This window comes from Centroberyx affinis, unplaced genomic scaffold, assembly GCF_046629955.1.
Source record: "Centroberyx affinis isolate AG114_WGS23_722 - 3 ecotype Tasmania unplaced genomic scaffold, CSIRO-AGI_Caff_v1 ptg002694l_1, whole genome shotgun sequence".
In the NCBI taxonomy this organism is placed as follows: domain Eukaryota; kingdom Metazoa; phylum Chordata; class Actinopteri; order Beryciformes; family Berycidae; genus Centroberyx; species Centroberyx affinis.
In genome coordinates, this window is record NW_027280872.1 from 176,059 (window position 1) to 189,413 (window position 13,355).

Genomic DNA, 13,355 nt, shown 5'->3' on the forward strand with positions numbered 1-13,355 from the left:
ATTAATGTGCAAACCTGTGGCTATTGGGTCTATTTTTTTTAAATCCTCCTCGTTACACAACATATAGGGGTTTATAGCCTTTACCAAACAATTGTTTCCACCTACAAAGTTGTTGCTCAGGGAAATGGCCATAAATTAAGGCTCGGTGGGAACATCTTGTGCATTTTTGCCTATCATGCTGTGTTGTTATGTTAAGATCCTAAAGGACAGTACTTTAGCAAGAGCAATGGCATTTTTTCAGAACTTGTCCCGTTTGTTAAGCTACATGTAGGTTCTTCACTTGTGGACACTTGACTGTTCTTAATGAATATGAAATCTTATGTTATTTAGAATTGGTATTTTAGAATCATAGTTGTAGCTAAACGTCTGCATTTAGGGAGATTTTAGAAGATTGCAAACAGGTTTATTCCGCACAATAGCAATGCATATAGCTCTTTAGCGGCTTATTCATGCGCTGTGAAAGCCTTCATGAACCACGCAAGGTTGGTGCGTGGGCGCGATAAAGATGGAATGATGTGGATGAGGGAAACCAACCAGCCTATGGTATATGCATATGATGATTTAAATCCCATAAAAGTTCTTAAGGAAATTAAAGCCTAGCGCCCTGAGCAAAGTCGATGCGGCCCCATCGATGAATCTTTAATTATCCGTGCACAAATGTAGATTTTGTGCTGCTGCTGTAGTAATGATTTTCCGTGCTGCACAGAATATACTTGTGTGATAAAGTATTGTTACGTTTAAAGCGTCGTTTGTGAGAGGGCAGAGCAGTAAATTGTTGGTGATTTCTAAGTGAAGTGCAGCTAGAAAGAGTTTGGATTAAGTGTGGAGCGCTGACCTTGGTGCTGAATTATTCCAGTCACAGGCTGAGTGTGTGTCCTTGTCATTTGCTGCCAACACAAGCAGCGGGGCTTCAGTTGCGTTTTTGACATACTGTACATTCAAGGCAATGCCACCCACGCAGCCAAATGCAACAGTTCCAAACAGCAAGAAGCATGCATGATAATAGATTTGTATCAAAGGAAGTGAAACTCATTACTGAGCGAGTCTTCAGCGTCTGGCACAGACCGCCAAAGTTCTTCTTTTTGTTCATAAAGTTCATTTCAAGTGTAGAGACAATACACAAGGACTGGAGGGACAGGTGTGATTCGTACATCTCAACCTTTTTCGCCCAAAAGTGGGATTGTTTTGATTAATGCAAGTCCACGCAAACACAGTCTGCGAACTCATTATATAGGAGAGATTTACGCTGTGATGAACAGTAGACATTGCCTGCCTCGATTTACCTGATAAGCCATGTGTCTGAGCGCGGGCTCTCAGTCTGAGTGCGCAGGAGTTATGTGTTCATAATGAAATTGAATAGATACTGCATAATATTACATTGGTCGCCATTGTAGAAGCCCCCCGTTGATCCTCCATCTATGCAACTGTTACAGGCATTTCTTTCTTGAATGCCACACAGCATAACCAAATTAGTATATTCTACGACAAAACTCTGCTGTCTCTCAACCAAGTAGTTAACAGAGAATTCCTTGCAACATTGACAGCTGAAAAGGCTGGAAAAAAACTTTATTTTTCCTCTGGGGGATGGAGCAAAAGCACAGCAATAGTTCAACAAGTGAGACTTTTCCAATGGCTACATCTGTATACCAGCTAAACGTAGTCTACTAGTTTGATCTAGCTGAGTTAGTATTTGTCTTTGCAAACACTAAGAAACATTGAAACTGACTCAGATGCAGTGATTAGTTGTTGTGATAAAAATATTGAGGCTCACAGCAGTATCCAGGAGGACATCATTTGGAGGATAGATTTTTTTTATGTCCATGACAATATTTTGCATCTGTAGCTTGACAGGACTTAATGATCTGTGTAATATTACACCTTCTGAAAACATTTGTAACACTTAAGTGACTCATATACCCTATTTTATTAATATATTAAATCAGCACATTGTAAACAAATCATGCAGTCAAGGCAATTTCCGCAAAACTAATAGAACTTCTCTTTCTCCTCCTCCTCCTGCTGCTGCCGCTCAGAAACATCCCTGGGGACACACACACTCCACACACACGCAAGCACACGCACACACACACACACAAACACTCACACACACATAGGCACCATGCAGGAGTCGGAGCCTACAGTGTGCCAGCTGCAGCCCAACATCATCTCGGTGCGCCTCTTCAAGAGGAAAGTGGGTGGCCTGGGCTTCCTGGTGAAGCAGAGAGTGTCCAAGCCACCTGTCATCGTGTCGGACCTGATCCGTGGCGGTGCAGCCGAGGAGTGCGGCCTGGTGCAGGTGGGCGACATCGTCTTGGCCGTCAACAACAAGCCCCTGGTGGACCTGTCCTACGAGCGGGCGCTGGAGACACTGAAGAATGTTTCACCCGAGAGCCACGCCGTGCTGATCCTCCGTGGTCCTGAGGGCTTCACCACCCACCTGGAGACCACACTGTCTGGAGATGGCCGCCAGCGCACTGTGCGGGTCACGCGGCCCGCCTTCCCACCCTCCAAGTCCTATGAGCACTGCAGCCCGCTCAGCCCCCTCAGCTCTGGGCAGCAGCAGCAGCAGGTCAACAAGGAGCCCCAGCTTAGGGCCATTGAGAACCTGTCCTCTCCCTCCGTCACCCCCTCCAGGCTGCAGAGGGGAGGGGTGCAGGCGCTGATTGCGGCCCAGGATCCGCTGCTGATGAGGGACGGGGGCCGCGGAGCGCTCCTGTGCAACGGGGTGGAGGAGAACAACGAGCTGCTGAAGGAGATCGAACCAGTGCTGCGCCTCATCAAAAACAGCAAAAGGGAAATCAACGGAGAAGGCCAGAGGAATGTGGAGAGGAGGGACGCTGAGATTCAAGTGGACAGGTAATGTGTGATGTGATACTACTTTATTGATCCCCGTAGGGAAACTCTCTTTGTGCTTGCCCCCCTCCACAGGGCGGGTTAAGGTTAGAGCGCAGGGTGAGCTCAGATCAGCGGTCTGAAGCTACTGGGAGGCAGCGTCTTACTTAAGGGCACTTCAGCTGGGTGGATGCTTGCCGACACGAGGGCTTGAACCTAGGTCTCCTAGTTGAAGGACAGTCTGTTTACTCACTTTGACATCTTGCTGCCCCTAAATTACCTGACCCAGCCTTGCATGCATTAGCTGTTAGGGAGAGGTTCCCGTTCACAGAAAGTGGCTTAGTTTACTCTGACTGCTTCTATTGCCCATTATGAAAAAATATATATGTAAATATTTCAGAACATACAGTGGTTGCCATTGTAGAAGTTCATGCATTTATTCTGAATCTATCAGTTATCACTATTGCTGTGATTTTTTTCTTTAATGTTACATCATATAACCCACAAAACAGAAGAGTTACTCAGCAGACTTGTTACCAGAACATTCCTTGTCAGCTGGCAACAAAGCAGATTTTTTTCCAAACAATTCTGTAGCGATAGGGAATCATACAGCAGAGTTCTGACGTAAAAAGAGGTGGTGGTTTTATTAACAAAAAATGATGATATGAAAAATAAAGAAACAAAGATGTAGTCTGTAACTAACAGACTCAGAGCGTAAGATAAACTTGAACAATTCAAACATTTCCACAGCCTTACCCTCTATGCCTACTAAATCAGAACAACCACCTTATGTGTTCCTCAGCCCTAATTAGTTTGGACTAAGTGTAGACTATGCGGTAGGAGGTAATGTAAACATTCATAAAATACATGATTGCAGAATACGATTTTAAACATGATTATAATATCTGATGACTGTTCAAAAGTCAAGCACTTAACACTTCTACGTCACTCTTCTATGTGGGAAATTTAGCTGCCACATCACTGGGCTTTAACGAGGATACCTCCCTCCCTCGTTAACATACACACACGAAAATAATTCAACATTGCAATAAATAGTCTGTGCCACTACTAATAAAGTTACTGTGTAAAGTGTAAATTGATATCTGTCTTGTCATTGTTTATGACTCAGAAATGATTCTGCGGTGTACTTACAGTGTTATGCAATAGGAAATGCTATGCTACCCAGCAACAACACAACTGCCGCTGAGCAAACACTGCACAGATGAGCTTACATGATTTGTTAGAACCTAAATGTTGAGTAAAATAGGATCAGATGAAAAGGTTGAGAGAGCAAGTAGTAACAAGTGTGACTTCTGCAATGGCAGCATCTATATATTTTACCTGTCTGCTTTTTAACATTTAATGAGGAAGACACACTAATGCCAGGCTAAGATTTCTTTTACTTTGTTTTAGATTGTGCCCTCTGGACAGCTATACATAAGGCTGCATAGTCCAAGCCAATATTCTATCTCCAACTCTCTCTAAATGGTCTGCACAGTGTACTGCTGTTATTGGCATCGCAGTTACCTTCTATTGTACACCCACGACCAATTGAAATCAAATTGAGCCTACAGTCTCTTTGAATCAATATCTCATTCTTGTCCAATCCATGCACATCCTCTTCTCTTTCATAAATGCCCCTTGAGTGATTCATTGCTTTCTAGGGAGATATATGCCTAGAAAAAAAACTCAAAGCAGGCACAGTGAAGTCTTGCTATGATGGCTCTAGTTAATAGGGCTGTCTGTGTGTGTAGAAATGGACTTTCAAATACATCTTGTAATATTTGAGTCTACAGGCAGTCTAAAAACATGCTGACATTTGGGCAGCACTGGGAAGAAGTTGGCTAACTTAATTTTGTCGGCCAGGCCTGTGACGTTTCAGATATGGAAAAAGGCTTTCTGAGGAGTTCCAAATAGAGACTGGGGGTTATGATGAGAAAGGTTACAGTGAACAGCATGGCCAATATTATATCTGGGCACATTTGTGCAGTATCATCTCTCAAATTATGCCTTGATGACTATTTGCCTGGAATAGAATGGCACATTAGAACTGATGACTTGTTTTTAGAGCAGAAGCTGTTACAATTTCTCCAATATGAGACGGACACTCCCCGTCTGAGTCAGAATTGATGACAGATGACACACGCAACTTCTCTTGTCTTTCTGCATTTCTGAGCTCATCCCCAGAATTGCGGGGATGAATGTGCTCTCGCAAATTGAGGCAATGAAGAGATACAGTGTGACAGGGAGTGTGAAAGGGAGAAGGGATGCCTGTGAAGATTTACAATTAGCATGGACACGTGCTCATGAGAGAGATGGGGGGAGTGTGAAAGACAGAAAGACAGTGGGAGGCAATATGTGTGTGGGTGTTTGCGAGTGGAAGAATGCAAACTTCAAATCACATGCTGATGAGTTTGCCGTCTTTATTCACGTCTCATGTGGTTTGCAACAGCAACAGCAACAGCATAGGGAAATCCCCTCCCCCTTTTCCCTGTGGTCTCTCAGTCTCTGCCCAGTTGTAGCTATAGCCCAGAGTGAGTTCTCTCTGTTTTCATCCTGTTTTTCTCTCTGGGTAGCTGTGTGTGACTGTGTGTTCACATTGCCAGAAAGTCAGGAAACCAGTTGACCATGGTTGCATTGTTTCTACAGCTACAGTTACATTTTTAAGCAACCTCATCCTTTAGCAGCCAGTCATGTACTTGGGTTGTTATATGCTCTGCCACACCATTGGCATTACAGCTAATAATCACCTGTCTTAAATCAGACATTTACAGAAGAGGATTAGGGACACATGGAAAATGTATTTGAGTTCTGAGATTAAAGTCAGAATTCCCTAGTTTAAAGTCGGAATTCTGAGAATGAAGTCAGAATTCCAAGTTTGAAGTAAGAGTATATTCTCAGAATTCCGACTTTAATCTCAGAATTTTGACTTTAAATTCAGAACTCCAACAAAATTTTCACGTGGCCCTAATCCTCTTCCGTAGCGATATTGTGATGTAGTTCCTACGAGTCTGAATGTAGAGTAAAGACCAAAGAAGCAGGCTTGTGATCAGAAGCCTAAACCTGATTTGAATTCCTGGACGGGCTAGGAACATGTGGACAGAAACAAAGTGAAGGAGTAATGCTTCCTTCAACAGCTACTATTGACGTGCCTTTGAGCAAGGCATCTAAGCCTCAAGGTGCTCAAGTGTAGCTGCCAACATTAGAAGATTGTGTTTGTACTGGGCAGCTCCCAGGTGTGAATGCATTTATAGACTATGTATTAGTGTGAAGCGGGCTGAAAAAGAGCATGTGTGTTCAGCAAACCTTCCTAGACAAATAAAATATACACAAAAAATATATATATTCTATGGCATTGTGATTTGGTCTCACTCCTGTTACTGTCATTATGCCTGTTGTAAATGACTTAGCCATTGTGCAAGCTTTTTCTGACTCAACGCCAGTTTGGTAAGCTCTCAACTCCATGTTTTATTTATTTGGAAAGGAGGAAGGTCAGCTCATTTACTCTGTGTGCATTTACGTGCCTGTGGGTTTTGACTGGGATTTTAAAGTGAAAGGAAAGTGTGTTTTTTTGGTTGATGTGTGCGCACACACCTGACAGCGAATTGTGTGTGACTTCCAGGGACCTTGGCATGGGAAATGGCACGTCCCCTCAGCTGGTGTCAGATAACGACAGAGCGCTTGATGACCTGTTGAAAGACAACATGCCGGTGGTGCTCAACAACCCTCACCCTGACACTGACAAGGTGAGAAACAAGCGGTCGACTATATGATTAAGACAGAGTTTTTATGTCTCTTTATCTGTGTGTATGTGTGTGTGAGTGCGAGAGAGAGAGAGAGCATGCATATGCATAAGCCTGGACATCTCTATTCTCCTACAGATCAATAATGTTAACAGCCTTTACCCTTATTCTGTGTGCGTGTGTTTGCCAGCATTCACATGCACACTGGCAAAGTCAATCTCCACAGCTGTGTAATGCATGTGTGTCCATGACTGTCTTTGCCCGAATGTCTCTTTACCCATGTACCATAATCCACACTATTTGCCCATTTCATGCTCATGGGCCTTTCGAGAACTGAGCACGCACCTCTATGTAGCCTCACAGCCTACAAGACTAAAGCCTTTGCTTAAGATCCCATCACCTAGGTATTAGATCCTTCCGGCGGCAAGCTGGTGGAGCATTAAATCCATCTTATGCGTTACAGACGCAAAGGTCTGGTCGGCGAGCATAGTGTCGTAATCTGCACATGGTCGTGTTATCCACCCACTTGTGACGTTGCTCGAGCCCCTGTCAATAGGACCGGATAGGGCAAAATAATTCCAAGAGGCCTAATGAATACGTGCAGCTGCTGCTGATCCATCTCTCTCTATCAAATGCGGCCCTCTTGAAATGATCCAGGCCCTGAGACCTGCAGGGAAGAGAGAGTGTTAATGTGCATGCTTGTGTGTGTGTGTGTGTGTGTGTGTAGGGATGTGGGTGCGTGCTTGATGGTGGTTGGAGAGGATCTGTATGGTGTGGTAAGATGCTGTATATGTTTGAGGCTGCACAGTGTGCTTGTGTTGGCGTGAGTGTACTGCACAGCCTGACGCGTCAATGCCATGAAAGGTATATTTGGGATGTGGAGTCAGTGTGTGTACTATATGTGTATATGTAACCATCCTGACTCATGCAGCAGAAAGAGTTTCCCTACAGGTGTTTTGCTAGACACTGATGCTTACTCTGATGACGCATTGCTGAATTTTGTTATACCATCAACTCAAGACAGGAACAAAGATCATTTAAAAAAAAAAAAATAAATGAAATGATTTCTGAAAATTGGAGTCAAAATTTTTCTATCATTGCACGCAAGGATTTTAGCTGACACGACGATGGCCTGCAAATTAGTTTTCTCACTTTGGAGAAGGACTGTCCTAGGCCTCGAGCTGCAGTTTCTGCTGTTGCATAATTTAATGTTTAATAAGCCTGTTGCACAGGAGAGGTGGTAGAGTGTTCTGTCAAATTCCACCAGTTAGCGAGGTCCGGAGACACAGCCACCACCTTTGATGATCCATTCAAAGCAGAGAATATGCCACCATGCCAGGAAGTTGACTTTTATCGTCTTTCTAAGGTATAATCATCACTGAATAAGATGCCAGACCAGTATGCTTGTCCTATATCTTAATGTTCACCACTGATTGTGTTTAGTTAGATCTAGGTTAGGCTCATTCTCTGTAAAGTCCTCTGAGACATGTATGTGATAAAGGGCTATATAAATAAACAAACTTGAACGTTTTTTTCTTTTTTTTCAAAAAAACTTGACTATACCATATTAATTAATATTTAAAGAATGACATCACCTTCCATTTCTCACTCTGTCAGTGTCAGTCTCTCTTTCTACTCTTCCTTTTTTTTCCTCAGGAAAGACTAAATTGAAGGGTGATTGAATGATGAACTTAACTCAATTATTGACAGAAAAGGCTTTGTCATTACATGGCATCATTAAATTATCTTCATAGAGGTAGTGAATCCCAACTTTTGCTATAATTTCATTTCTATCCTTGACACAACCTGTATGTATGCTAAATTGTTCCTTTCTGTTACATCCATACCTTATTTCCTGCCTGTTCGATTGAGGATAATGATTTTATCTTTACGGCACAATGGTCTTTCTTCCTGACCTCAGTGATAATGATGTGGCACGCCTTGGTCCCACAGTGGGGGTTCTTGCTGTTAGAGTGAGAGCTTGTTCCTGTGTGTAGCATCAAAATCAATTCAAACTTGCACATCCTTCCCCACGCTGAGAGGACAAAAAATAATAATGAGACTCAATTGGCGTGGCACTGTTGGTATTCATCTCCACAGCAAGCACCATGATTGTGTCACTGTTGTTCAGAAGCTACTCCACTATACAATTCACACAGCCACGAGAAATGATGAAAGAGGTTGCAAGGTGTGGGATTGATTAGACTGAGGTTTGCCGATCACACAGTGCTTTTCTTTATGACAGCTTACAATTAACAGTGAGGCTAAATTGCAGGCATTCATCAGTCAGTAACTGTACTAGTGAGCCAAGAGTTAGCGTGCAATCAACCTACTGTTTAATGATGTTGATTACCTTTCTCTTGGAGTGGGAGAGAGAGAGGAAGCATTAGAGGATAGGAGAGAGAATGTGTGTGGTTTTTGTCCATGAGTCTGTAAAACAGTGAGAGTGATGTAGCGCTGAACAATGACAAGCTGATTTGCCTTGAGAAGAAAGAGCTGGGGGTCTGCATAAATCTCACTGTCTCAGAATGCTTCTAAAAGTCCCCTTAAATATACTTCAAGATATTAATTATGTGGTGCAACTTGTCCCAGAGAGAACAATCCATCTTAAGCTTGCCAATCACGTGTCCCACCATAGCATTCAAAAACACTTCTCCTTGCCTCCCTGCTAGCCTCAATGGGATGGTTGCCTCTCTTTTCAGCCCACCTCAGTGTGACTTTCAACTATAAACAACTTGAGGGAAAGCTTGCGCCAAAGGTGGCTTAGAGGCCAGAAACCATTACCTAAATACTATGCCCTGGTAGAGCAATTTATTGTTAATTGCAGAGGTGGAAATTAACTACGTACATTTACTCAAGTACACTACTTAAGTAAAATTATGAGGTACTTGAGAATTAACATTTTGTGAGACTTTATACTTTTACTCCACTACATTTCAGAGCGAAATATTGTACTTTTTACTCCACTAAATTCAACTGACGGCTGTAGTTACTAGTTACTTTGCAGAATAAGGTTTTACATGCAAAACATACAATGAGCTCATGAAATATGTTGCATTGTTAGAGTAGTTAGACTTAGCGCCACCTGGACCACTTACAATATTAAAATACTTCTTACAGGTTAATGCATTAATAATTTACCACTCTGAAAGGGACCGCTCTTCAGAATGAGTACTTTTACTTTTCAAACTTTTATTTTACTTTGCATTTTACTGCTAATACTGCTAATAATATACTTTTACTTAAGTAAACTTTTAAATGCAGAACTTCTACTTTTAAGTATTGCTACTTTTACTTAAGTAAAGGATTTGAGTACTTTTTCCGCCACTGGTTAAATGCCTGTGTGCTCTTTCCAGCCTCCAGCCCAAGGCAGGACCTCTCCCAGCAGGTCACTCCTGAACGGCAGCCCCTCCAAATGTCCCCGCTTCATGAAGGTGAAGAACTGGGAGAGTGGCACTGTCTACAATGACACTCTTCACCACAGCTCCAGCAAGGTAAGCTATACTGAAAATCGGTCAAATGGATCATTGCGTGCAAGTAACTAATTACATTTACTCAAGTTACTGTAATTGAGTAGCTTTTTTGTGTACACAAAAAAGCATGTGTACAGAGTACAAATTTTGTGGCTCTGCATAAGCATCAGAAACTGGACAATTTGTGGAGCCATTCAAAGTGAGAAGAGTAATGTTACTAAGTAATATTACTTTCTTTGTGCACTTTATTTTGTAATTTCCAAATCTTCCAGGTTGAAAGGAATCAAGGTTGAATTCTGTACTCTTGTCCTTTTAGAATTGCATGGGAAAGATCACATCTAACAGTGCACTCTTTCTGAAAAATTGACTAACTTTTTTTCTGAGTACATTTTAAATTAGCTACTTTTTACTTTTACTTCAGTAGATTTTTACACCAGTATTTTTACTTAAGTGAAATATCAGCAGAGTAACAGTACTATTTATCTGTGTGTCTACATCAATGTCAGTGTCAGTGTCCTTAGGCTACCATGTTGGCAGGTGATGAGAAAGATCTTGCTGTCAGGGCTTCAAGCCAGAAATCATTTAACAGCCAGGGTTTCTATGCCAACAGTAACAACGAATGAAATCTATGACATGCCCCTGTTTCATTATGCCATGCTTTTAAATATAATCATTTCATGATACTGAATATACCCTCTGCTACAGTGAAAAGCAGCAGAACTACTGGTATATATAATTAATAAACCACAAAGATGATCACAGTGGAATTGGTCGTAATAGAATTAGGAGTTCATAATTGAGAGTACACCAAGACTAATGGAAATGACAATATCAGAATCAGAGTTGTGTTAATTACGTACACTTTAATGAAGTACAACAGGTGTACAAGGAATTTGATGTAGCTAATTTGTGTTTACACATTACAATATGGTTACACAATACCGGATTGCCACACTAGGTTCAAGACACAACGTAACAGGACCTCACATATAGTCCAGACAAGACAAACTGTATGACAGTAGACGAAACTTAAACACACTACAAGTATACACTGAAACCAAAGAATCGTTCCAGTGTAGCGGCCTTGGCACAGTCAGGTGCAAAGTACAGTTAGGTTGATAAATAGCAGAAGATGAATGAATGACATTGGTGAATGATATTTATATCTATGGTTTTAATAGTGCTTTTTAAAAGGTACTGATCATCATGACATATAGCATCTGAATCTAAATGAACATCAACCCCATAGACTTACCTATAAAGGATTTGCAAGTCAAGCAGAGTAAAGTATAATAGGACGCGTATCCTGGTTTTTATGTACAGAAGCAGTACGCTGTGGGCCTTTTATCTGCTTACTCAAAGGAGACTGTCTTCTCTCCTACTACACATATACTGTACCTCTTGCTCCTGCCTGAATTGTAGCCAATAAACGACGGAGCGGTAGATCTTGTTAAAACTGGCGAAACAATAACACTCAGAATAAAACCCACAGATTATTGCCACTCCACATCGGGACAACTCACATGGAGTTGCAGTTTCAGAAATACATCACTGGGAAATTATAACAAAACATATACCATTTGGTGGACATTTTTATTCAAAGTGTCTTATATTAACATGAGTGCATACATTTTTAGCATGGGTGGCTTAAGTGGGTGCTAATAAAAGAGTGTATAGGTATGCAGTATTAAAAAACAAATTTATTTTAGTCAAACAGCTAGCTGACAGACACATCACAGTTCCTGAGGACTGGAACAACGTGATCTCATAAAAAGTCAAACTCAGAAATGCAGATTTACATGCTGTGGACATGAATTATGTGAAAATTACATTCCTCCACCATGTATTGGATTCTGTGACAACAGCATGAATTGGACACGACATTTTCAGCTAAAGGTTGGCAAGTAAAACAACTTTGGTTGAGGTTTGGGTTAAGGTTAGGCAACTAAAACAACTTGGTTAAGGTTAGGGAAAGGCTTTGGTCAAGGTTAAACAAGAAAAACTTTAGCTAAACATTAAAATTTGACTCAGTCGCCAGCATTGAAGGCAAAGGCATACACCCATCCACCAACCTGACCACAACACCCTCACTGTGCTACTTCAGTGTGAGAGACTACTACCTGTTTATAGTCGTGTCTCCTTCGCACAACCGTTTCATGCTGGGAACACAGATTTTTAACACTTTACGTGCCACCAACACGTAATTTGGTGTTAACAAGTTGTGTTCATTTCACGTATTCGTGTGAGATCAGGTTGGACTGGAAAGAGTAAAAGTAATTTCCAAAAATGTCCTCTTGAGCATGAAGCAACACACAGCAGCAGGCCACAGCTGCATGCAGAGCTTTCAGCAAGAACAGGGATTTCTATGATGATACATGTGCATGTCTCTTCAGCTATCCACCAATCTGTCCATCCATTTTGCCCGTTTATCACGCAAGCAAGTTCCCAACTATGTATGGCCCAAAACTACCAAGCACAAGGTGAGCTCCACTGTTTTAGCATTCATCCCCCCAAAACATCGCAGCCATCCATAAACAACAGCAGCCTAATTACTCCAGTGACTTATCGGACAAGCTGTTGCGTGCATCCCAATGAATGGCCTGTAATAGCATCTTCAGATTTATTATATATCACAGACGCTGCTGTATTCGAGGATGATCCGTCATTTTTCGAAAAGGACAGCTGGCTGGCATGAATGCCCAGAGCGGTATGATGAGCGGACGTGCTGGAGCACGAGTGATTCCTTTGTTTTATTTTTAACACTCCCTGCTACTCATCCATTTTCCCCTTTTACTCTGTCACCTCTACTTCTTGTTCGTCTTCCTTTCTTATCTTTCCCCAGTTGTTTTCTCCCGTTGTCAGTTACCTTTCTTCCGCCTCCTGTTGTCTTTATTATTCTCCCTTTATTTCTATCTGTTTTTTCCTCGCTTTCTTTCTCTCTCTCTCTCTCTCTCTCCGTCTCAAATTCTCATTCAATTTCCTTTCCCATTTTTCCCTTGGCTTTCGTGGCTGTGATGTGTTTGTTGTCAGCTTCAAGGGAACTTTCTTTGTTCTTTGAGAGAGGGTTGGATGGGTTGTGGATGGGGTGTGGAGGGAAGTTTATTTTGGATGGGCTGAGGGGTCAACGCCTGAGTGTTTGGACAGTGCAAGTGGGTGGTTCAGTGTAACAAGACAGCCAATTTTAGCAGCGCTGAGGTTATTGTCAAATTTCCGCTTTGGCTGCATGCTTGCGCTACCGTTTCTGTCATCCTCTCTGGCTCGCTCATTCGATCTCTCCAAGCTGGTGAAGGCATTTACAGCAAACCAA

At 42.1% G+C, this 13,355-nt stretch overlaps 1 protein-coding gene across 1 annotated transcript in view; it reads left to right on the plus strand.

Moving 5' to 3' along the window:
* Positions 1-2,119: 2,119 nt before the first annotated feature.
* The window catches only part of nos1 (nitric oxide synthase 1 (neuronal)), a 39,022-nt gene continuing 27,786 nt past the window's right edge, over positions 2,120-13,355 (plus strand). The window contains exons 1-3 of the mRNA XM_071535355.1: positions 2,120-2,856; positions 6,455-6,578; positions 9,932-10,069. Of these exons, the coding sequence (XP_071391456.1) occupies positions 2,120-2,856; positions 6,455-6,578; positions 9,932-10,069 (999 nt within the window). The remainder of the gene's footprint in view (positions 2,857-6,454; positions 6,579-9,931; positions 10,070-13,355) is intronic.